The sequence below is a fragment of the Crassostrea angulata genome, chromosome 10, assembly GCF_025612915.1.
Source record: "Crassostrea angulata isolate pt1a10 chromosome 10, ASM2561291v2, whole genome shotgun sequence".
Taxonomy (NCBI): domain Eukaryota; kingdom Metazoa; phylum Mollusca; class Bivalvia; order Ostreida; family Ostreidae; genus Magallana; species Magallana angulata.
In genome coordinates, this window is record NC_069120.1 from 27,567,712 (window position 1) to 27,580,846 (window position 13,135).

At 32.7% G+C, this 13,135-nt stretch overlaps 3 protein-coding genes across 3 annotated transcripts; 2 read left to right on the top strand and 1 right to left on the bottom strand.

Annotated features, from left to right (window-relative positions):
- The first annotated feature begins 258 nt into the window (after nt 1-258).
- On the top strand, nt 259-4,475 carry LOC128164971 (ubiquitin-conjugating enzyme E2 S-like). Its single transcript, XM_052829103.1, has 5 exons — nt 259-403; nt 1,666-1,813; nt 2,084-2,274; nt 3,093-3,229; nt 3,618-4,475. Exons 1-5 carry the CDS (start codon nt 395-397, stop codon nt 3,757-3,759), a joined length of 627 nt encoding a protein of 208 aa, XP_052685063.1. The 5' UTR covers nt 259-394; the 3' UTR covers nt 3,760-4,475.
- Nucleotides 4,476-8,384: 3,909 nt separating this feature from the next.
- LOC128167059 (charged multivesicular body protein 5-like) lies at nt 8,385-9,292 on the bottom strand. Its single transcript, XM_052832565.1, has one exon. The coding sequence runs from the start codon at nt 9,187-9,189 to the stop codon at nt 8,524-8,526; it is 666 nt and encodes a 221-aa protein (XP_052688525.1). The 5' UTR covers nt 9,190-9,292; the 3' UTR covers nt 8,385-8,523.
- Nucleotides 9,293-9,324: 32 nt separating this feature from the next.
- LOC128167058 (kelch-like protein 6) lies at nt 9,325-12,414 on the top strand. Its single transcript, XM_052832564.1, has 2 exons — nt 9,325-9,473; nt 9,768-12,414. The coding sequence occupies exon 2, from the start codon at nt 9,776-9,778 to the stop codon at nt 11,573-11,575; it is 1,800 nt and encodes a 599-aa protein (XP_052688524.1). The 5' UTR covers nt 9,325-9,473; nt 9,768-9,775; the 3' UTR covers nt 11,576-12,414.
- Nucleotides 12,415-13,135: the final 721 nt, after the last annotated feature.

The following is a 13,135-nucleotide window of genomic DNA, read 5'->3' on the forward strand; positions in this document are numbered from 1 at the left end:
TATATAGAATTACTTTTAAGGTATAAAACTGACATATAAAGACATCCACTGATAAAAATTTGAATTATCTTTTGTTGAAAATAATCATAATGTTTGTTAATGCTTATAAATTGTATATAATATTTTTGTCCGAATCAATTATCTGCGACTTAGCCATCTAAATCAAATAATTTTGAAATAAAATTATAAATTAACCTTTTAAAAAATTTGCCAACTACAAAATATAAATGTTAAGATAAAACTGAATTTAATTTAATTAATTTGTAGTTGTTCTCGAAAACACGTTGCATCACGAGAACTTAAAATTAGGTCAACTACGAATTTTGTATATTCAAAACGATTGACAACACAGTCAATCATTTTTTTGAAAGAAATTGTGTGTACGATAGAAACAATGTCCTCAGTAAGTATCGAAGGTGTTTTAATAAGTTGAATGTATCCATTTTGTGTAGAAAGAAGAGTGATTTTCCCGTGAAATTCCCGAAACACTTCTATAGAACGCATTTGTATTTTAGACTTACTCACCCTGTCAAATATTGTAGGTACCTATCCTGTTAAGAATATTGAAGAGTATTTTGAAAATGGGATGATCTTAGTTGCATTTTATTATATATTTATATACATGCATTTATAAAAATTTAATGTCGATAATGGACGCAGGATGCCATATCTATCATGTCTATTATCCCCAGCTTAAAATTAAAAAAAATCTTAACTCTGGAAATGAGTGGAAAATGATGATTTTCGTCCATATTAACCAACAATGCATTCAAAGATATACAATTTTGTATATATATCATAATAAATGAAATACTTAAAATATATTAAAATTAATATTCTTGACAGCCAAATAGCTATTGTAGAGGGACAGATTCACATAACTCCATGGTCCAGAATTTCCTTATCATACCGTATGCACATGACTATTCAGTACTAAGCATGATATTTATTAATCACAATAATTGCCTATTTCTTCCCTATTATTCTGTTACCCACAATCCCCATTTCCCTGATTTATTGCAAAACATTCAAGTCTGAATAATGCATACAAGTTAAGTTAGATTTCCTCTGTCAATCTGCTGTGGTATTAAAATCTGTCAATAGTTCTAAGAAAATTCATTGTAAATAAATAAGTCATTAAAAGTTATTTGTCTGTGATTCATCGGGGATGCTATAGAAAGCAAAGTTGCTGTCTAATTGAAGAATGTAGGTGGGGCTAGCCCATATACATAACGTTAAAAGGCATTAAAAGTGTCTAAAATTTGGGTTACAAGTTTTAATAAGGACTTACTGCATTATCTCCACTAATTCTGCCATTAATTTGAAATAGGAGATACTGTTTACTATTGTTTTTACCAAGGAACAATAATTTTCTATAGTGTTAAGAGCTGTAACATCAAAACAAAGGACATGCATGTTAAACATATCCTGGTTTATTCTCTAATGTAATCCATGAATGATTCAATTTGTTTTGTTACTTTTTAACATGATGGGGCTTTATAGCACATAGATTTAACATTATAACTCTTTTTATCAATTGTCTTCAGTTAATTCAGGTGGAATAGTTGATAGTTAAAATGTTATGATATTTTTGTTTTGAAACCCAAGAAAAACAGTGTAGTTGAATATCTGATTTATATTCTCTTCATGTCAATTTTTTTTCAGTTCTCAAATGTAGAAAACCTTTCCCCACAAATCATTCGCCAAGTATCGAAAGAAATCGCTGATCTATGTAATGATCCTCCAGAGGGCATCAAGATATTTCCAAATGAAGAAGATATAACGGATATACAAGCTCAAATTGAAGGACCCTGTGAGTATTAAATAAACAAATAAAAATTGAAAATTCATTTTTGTATTCTGCTTGAAAAATTATGAATCAAGGTAATTAAAATTAGATCCTTCATGCTCCTAATTTTATATAAATATGGGAGCATGAAAGATCTAATTTTAATTAGATTGTTATTGAATGTTCTGAAAAAAAAATTAATAAATGGGATCTCATCACAATCAAACAATACATTGTGTATATATATTTTTAATGGAAAATTCAGAAATTTTGTAATCTGTACATATTTTGCAGCTGGAACTCCATACGCAGGTGGATTATTCCGCATGAAACTTGTTTTAGGAAAGAACTTTCCCTCAGAGCCCCCAAAAGGATTCTTCACTACAAAAATATTTCATCCAAACGTTGCAAGTAACGGTGAAATCTGTGTGAATACATTGAAAAAAGACTGGAAAGCAGAGTTGGGAATTAAACATGTGCTATTGGTATGGAATACTGTGTTAATATTTGGAAAAAAAATTAAATTGTGTTACCAAGAATCTGGGAAGTTCCTATGGATATTTAATGGCATTCATTTCAAAGTAATTCATTTTGCTAAGTATACTGAAAACCAAGGTTTCTTTGCAAAATGGAAAAAAAGCCAGAAAAATTATGGATAAATTATGAATTACAAATAAAATAAAATATTACCGTACTTGTTGATGTAGGAGATTTCATGAGAATGCATCAATAATTGTGCATAACATGGTGTACGTTTTATCAAATGGTTATACTATAATTACGTGCAGCGATTTTGTCCTGACTGGAGCTCTTTTATGCCACACCGCGCACAAACTCTGTCAAGCTTCCCCCATGTATCAAGAATTTTCCGGGAAAACATTTTTACAATTTAATTTTGCAAGTTAAATAACAACGGGGATAATAAATTGGTTTTTTTGGGGGGCAATTAAGCTTTTTAAACTACCAACATTATATTAAAATGTTGATAATTTTTAACAAACACAAGAGACATTAAAGGACTGAGTAGCAACAAGAAACATTTTCATGTGTGAATAAAAGTTGGTTTGCTGATTCACAGTACATGTATATTGTATTGGTTATCACAAAACAGGTTTTGACAGGCAGATCTTTAGAGCCAAGGTGTTTCGTTATAATATATATATTTTATTATTTTATCCATCACTGAACATTGGTTTTTGCAAACCAGGAATGGTACAGGTAAATTACTTCTGATTTTACATTAAGATGAATTCTACTTATCTAGTACTTGTGATTTTTAATCTTTCAACCATTTATTTTTCAGACCATTAAGTGTTTATTAATTGTACCAAATCCTGAATCTGCATTAAATGAAGAAGCAGGAAAGCTTTTATTGGAACAATATGAAGATTACTCCTCAAGAGCAAAGTTATACACAGAAATACATGCCAAACCTCCAAAGTAAGTGAATAACTTTAAGAATTTTTAAAAATTCTAAAGAATGGAATAAAATTGAATTTAACTCTCATCAGAATAGATGGCAGAAAATTAGGATTTGTCAAATCTTTGAATGAAGTGCAAATCATGTTGTTTTTTGAGTTTGTACAATGTTATGATCTGGAGAAACATTGCCTAAATATATATGTACTTTTGAGGTACATGTACATACCAAATCTGCAGACATACATTACAGAAATCCTTAAAAAGTTTAAGTTTTAAAATTGCATCTAATTCTTAGTACATGTACTTTAATGGTATTTGGTTAGATCCTAGTATAAGAATGCTATGAAAGTTGCTTAGAGACAATGAATTTTCATACAAAAATTACATTTTCACACTCTTTTCTTAGGAGCTTAAAGGATACTGCAGGAATACTGGAGGAGACCAGCAAAAATGGACAGGACGGACCAATGGCAAAGAAACATGCTGGTGATAAAAATGTGTTGGACAAAAAGAAAAAGGAAAAGAAGAAGGTGCTGAAGCGGTTATGACAGAAGACACTAGGGGTGTCCACATCTCAGAGACTTAAAATTATCACCCTCATCTTCATTACAGACTCATTGCAAGGTTGTCAGAAACAGCAAGCCTCATTTTCATGTAGTACATGATCTGGTTTTCAGATGTACAACCCTGGAGGGGTAGCAGCATGCCGGTGAATATTACTGTAATGTACATATATTTATGGTATTTAAAGGTGTAAATGAGCTACCCCCCAGGTGAGTGGAGGATGAATTTGTTCCATACCTGTAGACTAGTCTTTTTCTCTTCTTTTTTCTTTCTATATTCTTTTTAAAATAAGAGTGTTGTCAGCATCGGTTTTGTTCTTAGTCCTTCTGTTTTCTAAACTTTTTTTATTCTGACACATTTGGACCTCATATTATGAGAATGCTTGAAAGCTGTATCACAAAATTGGAAGAAAAAAAGATGAAATTTCCTTACTTCTTAAAAAAGAAGAATGCATGAATGTTATGTTCGAATGAAGTGCTTAAAGCACCTGAAGTTTCTTCTTGGGAAGATGCAAGCAAGCTATTTTCCTTTCCTTCATTGTGTATAAAGAATTTATTTATTTTATGAAAGTTATCAATTTTTATCTTTTATTCTTTATTTTACTCTTGCATGTGCTTTGTGAACATTTTTTGTGATATTTGTCCCAGAATCATGTAATATATGAAAAATATGTGTCAAATAAATGTCTTGAAAAAAGCTTTTTAAGATTTCTTTTATATACATTTTCATGAACAAAAATACTCCTGTCTCTTTTATCATATAAGTTTTTCAAGTGTGGTATATTGTACAAGACAACCAGTTTAACCTGCTTGAATTCCTAACATCATATGTGGTAACTACGTTAACAACAAATACTGTGGTTTCATTAATATTTGTAGGTATCAATTTTCGCGAATTCAGTGAAAATCAGAGTTACAAAGGGGTACACAAATTTGTGGCTATAATGATCCTATCAATACAAAACATTAGTAGAAATTGCACTTTTGTGAACATGAAATTCTGATGATCATTTTAACAATGAAATCGACGAAAATTGGTATTCAACGGATATTGATGATACCGAATTATGTGAAACGTGATTAGACAATCAAAAGTCAATCTTCATAACCATGCTTTACATTGTACTTGGATTGGTCAATTTAGAAAGAGAATAAGTATTACAAAAGGTACATGGATAAATGCAAAGATAAAAAAAAAAAATGACTTACACAAGGAATATACATGTATAGGAATTGCCTCTACATTTACAGTTTCTTTACAAGTAAAAAACCAAATGAACTGATGCATGTTTTTTAATGGTATTTTTTAGTGTGCTTACGATTGTGATGAAAATATCAAGTTTAAAGAAAAATAAACTTTTAAAGAATTTTGGTTCACAGATAATTGATTGAAAGTGGTTCTCCCAAAACAGCTAATTAATTGTTTCACTTCATATTGGAGAGGGGAGATTAGAAGCAAAAATCTACAAGGAGAGGTCATTTAAGTGCAAGGATCAATTTTACTTATTTGGCACATAGAGAGGTTGCAGTAAAAAAGTTTGTCCAAAATGTATTGACTGAAATTGCATGGTTGGAAGATGGTATTGTCTTGCTTTATGGTAAGCATTGTTGCTACCATTATGAGTTTGAGAAACAGCACAAGAAACTTGCATGTATATAAGGCCTGCAGACAACCTAAATTGATTAGCCTGTCTGTCCACCTGACGTCACTTGTCTGCAGAATATTTCTCTCTTTTTGGCCAAGAGTGCCTTTGCATAAAGTGGTGTACATTGACCTCGACCCAAGTTTCTGGGACAAAGTTCAAGCTTCAATAAGCAAGTCATTTATTAGTTTGATAGCTTAATCTCTTACAACTTTTTTGTTCAGTAGTCTGTTTATGCTAAGATAAGTTTTTCTTGCCAAAAGTGTATAAGATTCTGTACCATTTTCTCTTCTTCCAAGAATCATTACAATAACACAATAAAACAAACTGAAAATTGACACATGCAGTTAACTACATGGATTACCTCAGGGGATTGGGTTCATGGGAGAAACACATCTCAACTACCACTCCAGATATTGATAGCAGCTATTGGCTATTTGAAAGGTTGCTTTGAGATGACCCAGCTTGTAAGGGCTTGTAAGCATATTGTAGAGGAGCAGTTTTTCAAGTCTAATTTGGATTATGTTAGATTACGGTAACTGACAGATTTTGGATGAAGGGTGTGCAGTGATCTTGAACCAAGTTTCAAGATCAAAATTTATATCAGATCTCTTTGAAACCTTGAACTTATCTGGCTTATACTTTACATTGAGCATCTGTGGATAAAATTTACCTTGATCAAAGTTTCTATGTCAAAGGTGAAAGTCATACTAGATCTATTTGAAATCCAGTTTCCAACTACAATTTCTTTCTCCTTGACCCAATCTTGCTAAGAATTAACCATAACTAGACACCACTAAGATCTTGACCATCTCTAAGGACCCTGCATAAATAATGGAAGATAGGATAAAAAGCATTTCAGAGGATTTTGCTTTGACCTTGCCCTATGAATTTTTCAGTTGGCATCAAACTCAAGCTCATAACCTTTCACCAACAGGCATTTTTTGGTTTAATTAATAAAAATTAAGTCGATAGGAAATAATATACGGTCTAAAACAGGATTTTTATAGAGATCTACTATGACCTTTAAATTTGACCTTGAAACTTGGTTCAAGGTTGCTGCACACCTCTGTTCATATGACAAGCCTGTGTCAATAAGGTATTTACAAGATAGGGCTAAGGAGAGATATATGTTCTGAAAAAGCATGAAGGATCTCATATGACTTTGACCAAGTCATTCAAGGCATTTGTCTGGTTTTTGAGCTAGGACTTATAATGTAATCCATGTACATTTCGCTTGAAACCAGCGTCATTAGCTCACCTGAGCTGAAAACTCAAGTGAGATTTTCTGATCACTTTTTGTCTGGTGTCCATCCGTCCGTCTCTAAACTTTTTACATTTTTACTTCTTCTACTGAGCTGATTTCAACCCAACTTTGCACAAAGCATCCTTAGGTGAAGGATATTCAAGTTTGTTAAAATGAAGGGCCAAGCTTCCTTTCAAAGGGAGATCATTAAAAGTCATTAAAAATTTGTTAGTATTTTTCAAAAATCTTCACAAAAACCATTTGGCCAGAAAAGCTGAAAGTTGTTTTGAAGCACCCTCAGGTTGGGTAGATTCAAATTTGTTCAAATTATGATCCCAAGAGGAAGAAAGAGGCCACAATGTTATGGGGGGGGGGGGGGGTGTGAATGTTTACGTAGGAATATATAAAGAAAAATCTTTAGAAATCTTCTTCTTAAAAACTAATTGACCAGAAAAGCTATAACCAATATTGATGATTCTTTAAAATTGTTTAGAATTTGGCCCCTGGAAGTTCTTGAACCTCACAAGGAGTTCAAAATTTGATTTGGTTTATAATCAACATATAAACAGTTGTTTCAGATCTCGATAGAACTCCAATGCTCAATATGTGATATAACTGTAAAATCATCTGGTTACAGTGGGGCTAAAAGATAAACATATTAAGAATATGCAGTGGATTTTTTTTTACATAATTGAGATAATTCGTATACATATGACTCCATAAAGCTGATTTTATTGTCTATTGTTGCTCAGGTGAGCATTGAGGCCCATTGGCCTCTTGTTTTTCACTTCCTTTGGCACAAGAAATATATAGTTACGTCCTATTGACAGTCCAAGGCCTTGTTAAAATGGTTATATCAATAATCATTATTTTTGGACTGTAAATACATATAATGTTGTTCCAGACTTATTTCTCTACTGTATACATGTATAAGATCTAAATCTCTACATTATTGGTTTCTGTATGTAAACATTTTCTGGACCACAGCGTCAAATAGCTATGTAAACTGATTGTGATAAGCACTATGTATTATACTTAGAACAGCTTTTTGCCACTAAGTATACAACTCCAGTGGGCAATTGCAGAGAGAATGTAGGTTACGGAATCGGCCGAGGTTTGCCGGATGTCAACTCCCATAAACATTTTGGGTACTTTAGCACACCTTCAATACTTCAAAATTCCTTTAATTTTCTGACATTCTCTTCATACACCAAAATACTTGTATTAAATTTTCTAAGAATTATTTATTTGTATAATGAATACACAATGACTAAAAACCTGAACAAAAAAGTCATCAGTACAGAAAATGATACCCCCTATCAAATATGTAAATATACAACATAAAATATATATTATATATACATGTATATACTATATATATTTAAATTTTGTGCATTTATATGATGAAAATTTCTAATACATGTTTCGCTACATAATAATTAACATGTATATATTTCAAATATTTATGAATCATCCAGTTAAATTACAAAATAGAATCATATTTATAATAAGAAAATTGCAAAGGCATAGTGATACATCAAAACCAATGCCATGTTAACTGCACAACTAATATTATGTGATGAACAGATTTGAAAGGAAAAGCTACATCTTTTAATGATATGAACATCAATTAATTTGCAACTACCGGTAAAACATGCTATAACAAAACACAAAATACATGTACATCAGTGATACTCAACATAAATCTACGACAAAACTAAATTTGCTTAAATATTTCATGAAAGGAACATTGGTATGAATATATTTTTATCTTTGTTTCTCAAACTCACAAAAATTTGAACATTTTATCATAAATATAATTCAACAAGTCCGGCAGCGATAAATGGTCTGTAATGCGGTTCATTTTGCACTCTGCGGAATCTGCGGTAGTCCGAATTCATCTACAGGAACGTTTCCTTCCTTCATGCTCTCACCTCCTGGCTCACTGGTCGCCACACTTGGTAGGGCCACATCATCAAGGTAAGAGGAATCTTCATCGAGGGCCAAGTCATCACCCAGAGCATCTAACTCAGCTTCCAACTCATCATCGTCGACCTCGGGCATGCCATAACTTCTGCCCATTACTTCTTGTATTTCATTTGCCTGTTCCGTTAAATCTTCCAGATCATCTTGTAGATTTTCAATACTATCAATGTTTACATGCTTGTATGCCTTCTTGAATTCTTTCGCACCAATCTTCATAGCATCAACTGTTGTCTTGGTATCCTTCAGCGATTGGATAGCATAATTCTGTTGTTCTATGTTGAACGACTGCTGCATTAAGTTGTCTCTCTGGTTTTCGTACATCTTTTTCTGTTTCAAAATCCTCATCGCCTTTTGTTTTACCATATTTTTGGACGGCCCGTCCCTCATCTTCTTCATTTGATCTTTGTATTTTTTCAATTCTGCATCAAGTCTACCGATCTTTTTGTCAATCGATTCTCCTCTGCTGTCAATACTATTGACACAGTCAGTAAGATTTGGTGGTGGTTGTTTTTCTTTACCTCTTCCAAAAAGACGGTTCATCTTCGCTCAATAAGTTGGTACGTTTTCTCAACAAAAACAAATTGTCAGGTGAAATTGAGTCAAAAAATTCTTCCGGAAGTGGAGATTTCCAAACTTCCTAATAAATCTTGGTTATTTGTGTGTTTGTTTATTTTCATTCAACGTCAAATAAACGCATGGATAAAACAGTGCATGTGTTGTCTTTTGAAAAAGCATGTTAAATATGAATTGCTTGACGCCTCTTCAGCAAAGGAAGAAGGAAATAAGAGCAGATATAGCATCTGAACTCATAGTTTAAAATTACGGTATAAAAATTTTTAAACGTTTGAAAAATAATAATATATTTTTAAATCATTCTGGGATGTCAGATCTACATGGATCTCTTTGGATCAGTTGATGATGCGTGAACACAACCCCCATAGCAAAAGTACTCAAACTATATGTTTGCATTTCCACACCATATTTTTAGGGGGAGCTTTATTTTTCTTATGAGAAGAGAACATTGTCATATTTTTTACTTGATGTTGAAACCTTATGATCTTTGTAGATCACTTAATTTTAGTCAGTTATTCAATAAAGTATGTTTTTTGTTGTTGTAGAAGTGAGAATGCCAACAGAACAGTATAACTTGGAGGCTTCAGTCCTCAGAGATTTGCGGACTGGACTGAAAGGAGTATTCAATTCGGAACAATACTCTGATGTTACTCTGAAAGTAGAGAATGAGTGTTTCAAATGTCATCGAGTAATTCTAAGTGCCATGTCACCTTATTTCAGTCAGATGTTTTCTGCTGGAATGAAAGAAACTACAGAAAATACCATAGAAATTATAGGATTCCCTCCAAGTATTGTCAAAGACTGCCTACTATTTATATACTCTTTAGGAGACAAAACTGCACAACTTTGGAATACATGGGAAGAACTTCTTCACGCTTCCACATATTTCCAAATTGAGAGTTTGCAAGCTATATGTGAAACAGAGATCAGCACAACACAGTTGACTCTGGACTCTGTGTGTAACTTTTATGAAATATCTCAGCAAGATCCCTCTTACGTCTTGTTGAAAAGCAGCTGTGAAAAGTTCATCATAAAAAATTTTGTGCATTTAGCCTCATTAGAAGAATTTGGAACTTTCAGTGTGGAAACTTTCCTCTCTATCCTTGAGGATGAGAATCTCCAGGCGGAAGAATATTGGGTTGGGGTTGCTGTCCTTAACTACCTCACAGCAAGAAATGAAAAATTGGATGAAGAACAGGTATTGGAAATCCTATCAGCTGTTCATTTTCCAATGATTCATAAAGAACATGGTGCTCACCTGCAGGAACAATTCTTAGACTTGGTCAAATCTAAGTACGGTGAAATGGAAAAGGTGCAAAGGTGCATGGAAGAGATCATTTACGAGACAGAGAGTTACCATAGTGATCCATCTATGCAGATAGAGCGGATATCTAAACTGCGTTCTCCAAACAAAGAGTTGAACTTCATCACTATAGGAGCCACTAGGACTTTTATGATGGAGTCTGAAAAGCTGCAAATATTTGATGCTTATGGATTTCCTTTGGCGGAGCTTCCATTTAGCAAAATTTTCTGCAATTATGGAGAGTCCTATATTTTTATGGCCGATTATTTTGGCAATCTCTATGAATTTGACTTTTTGAATTTAAACTTGCAAAAGGTTGTAGACTGTGAATTTTTGCCCAGAAAACACATGGGAATGATTGCGTTAAGAGACAGTGTCTATGTATTTGGAGGAATTGACAATGTGACATGCACAGCAAGTGACAAAATCAACCAATATTGTTTTGCAGACAAATCGTGGAAAGAATGTGGGAAGCTTCAAGAAGGGGTCCAAGATGCCATTGCTATTAATTCCAATGATAAATTGTACATCTTTGGGGGGTTTAACGACAGTATGGACATTCTCTGTCAAAGCTTTCAGTGCTTTAATCCATCGACAGGGGAGACCACTCTAGTGAAGCATGAATGCAATGACTTGTTCACCAGAGAGCATGTACGGGTTGTAGGGTATGGAGATAAAATTTATGTTGTGAGTTTTGTAGATGGGAAGATTCACCATTTCAACCCTGAAAAATTGGAATTAGAAGAGTTTTATGAGTCTAGTTATGCAAAAGAATGCAAGGATGTTGTTAAGTACAAATCATCTCTGTTGTTTGTGGGAAGTCCAATTGAATCAAATGGAGTAGCTGCTTTAGATTTAGAAAATAAAGTAGAAACAGTGACATCCATTAAAATATATGTTCCAGCGGAGATGTACAGGTGCATGAAGATTGTTCAGTGGAAACCTATACGATTCTCAAGAGAAAATAATGAAGGAAGTGAAAATTCTATGGATGACTTTGTGTCAGACATAAGCAATGATGATGATGATAGTTTTAGTATCAATTCTTAATACCAGTACATGTATATTTCTGATTTTAGTCTTTGTAAAGCAGGAAATTGGAAGGCTTTTAAGTAGTCAATCATATTAATTTTATCAATAAAAAGAAATATTTATAGATCTTTGCTGGTTTAAAGTTTTTCTTAAATTTTCAAGACTTTGAAACTGGATTCCCATTAGTTATGTGATATGTAATAAATCAGTGCCACAATTATGAACTACCTGGTACTTTTATCTTGCTCTTAAAATTTTGAAAGCTGAGCATTTGTCAGAAATATACTTAAATAATATAGACATGAAGAATTGTTCTTTTTTGGAAGAAAAAAATACCAGTAAAAAGGGCAAAACAGCCAGTAAGAAAAATAGAAGTGAAATTTCCAGCAAATATGCACATTTCAACTTTATGCTTTACTTACTGTGCAAAGTTCTGTATATTCTGATCACTGGTTAAGAGGAAATGCACAGAAAACTATTCTTTTGTACATGTATCGGGGGTACCGGTATGTTCCATCATCAACCCAACTTTAAGAGCATGTACACATCATGTCTTTATCAACTACCATTTTTTAGTTTCAAGAAATTTTGCTCAGTATTTGAGAGAAGCTTCACTGACTGTTTTAGAAGTATATATTTGATATTGGCCAAGAAGGGCCCGGACTTCAAGAAAAATAAATTGGTATTCATGTAAATATTGTGTCCTTGTTATCGATATACAGTTTCATAAAATGCTGTGCAGCAGTACAACAGAGGGAAATTCTAAGATTGTTCAAGATATTACTGAGAAGTAGTTGTTAGGTTGTATTACAATCTCAAAGGGTGTACAATTATTTTTTCATAAGATATTTAAATATAAATGCTTTTTCGAAATATGCTCTTTATTTTCTCTGTGTAGAGAGGTACCGGTAATATGGATTTTCTGAAGCATAAATTTGAATGCTTTTTAAAGGTCATATGAAACGATTTTTAACACTATGATTTTCTTTCTTAAATATAAAGCTTGGTATAAACAAATGTTAAAATACGTGATGTAAAATTTCATTTTTTGAGAGAAAAAATACTGACGTGGTTGATTATTTTATAATTATACAAGTTTTTATATAAAATAGTATTTTTTTCTTTTCAAATGCTGCAAAATGACATGGATATTTGTATTCACAACATAGCTTTATAAGGCTATTGGGTCTTACTGACGTCATAAGCAAGGGAGGTAAGCCGCGTAAGTCAATGTTCCTATTCCCGATTAAGTGATTTTGATCAACTGTGGCGCTCACATTTTGCATAAAATATTCAAAAACAATGTCAGTCTTATTAAATAAACACTTATGAACTCATTCCCGTATATAACTCAATATGGTCAGGATATTGTTTCATATGACCTTTAACCAGGTTTTCCAAAGGAAAAATCTGGTTATTGAAATGGTGAAAATGGTGGGCGTGCGGGCATCTGCCAAAAGGGTAACCCTAATTGATAATTAATGAAAAAAATTTCAGCTGTTGAACTTGGTCATTTTCTCACAGAATATTGCATGAAGGGTACCCCCATAATATGGATAATTCCTCCTACAGTTTTCA

What these genes read in the sequence shown, in the direction of transcription:
- LOC128164971 (XM_052829103.1), top strand. An exon ending in GAATTAAACATGTGCTATTG is followed by an intron (nt 2,275 to 3,092) that starts GTATGGAATACT and finishes TTTATTTTTCAG; the next exon opens with ACCATTAAGTGTTTATTAAT. An exon ending in ATACATGCCAAACCTCCAAA is followed by an intron (nt 3,230 to 3,617) that starts GTAAGTGAATAA and finishes CTCTTTTCTTAG; the next exon opens with GAGCTTAAAGGATACTGCAG.
- LOC128167059 (XM_052832565.1), bottom strand. Translation starts at nt 9,189, where the DNA reads ATGAACCGTCTTTTTGGAAGAGGTAAAGAAAAACAACCACCACCAAAT.
- LOC128167058 (XM_052832564.1), top strand. Translation starts at nt 9,776, where the DNA reads ATGCCAACAGAACAGTATAACTTGGAGGCTTCAGTCCTCAGAGATTTG.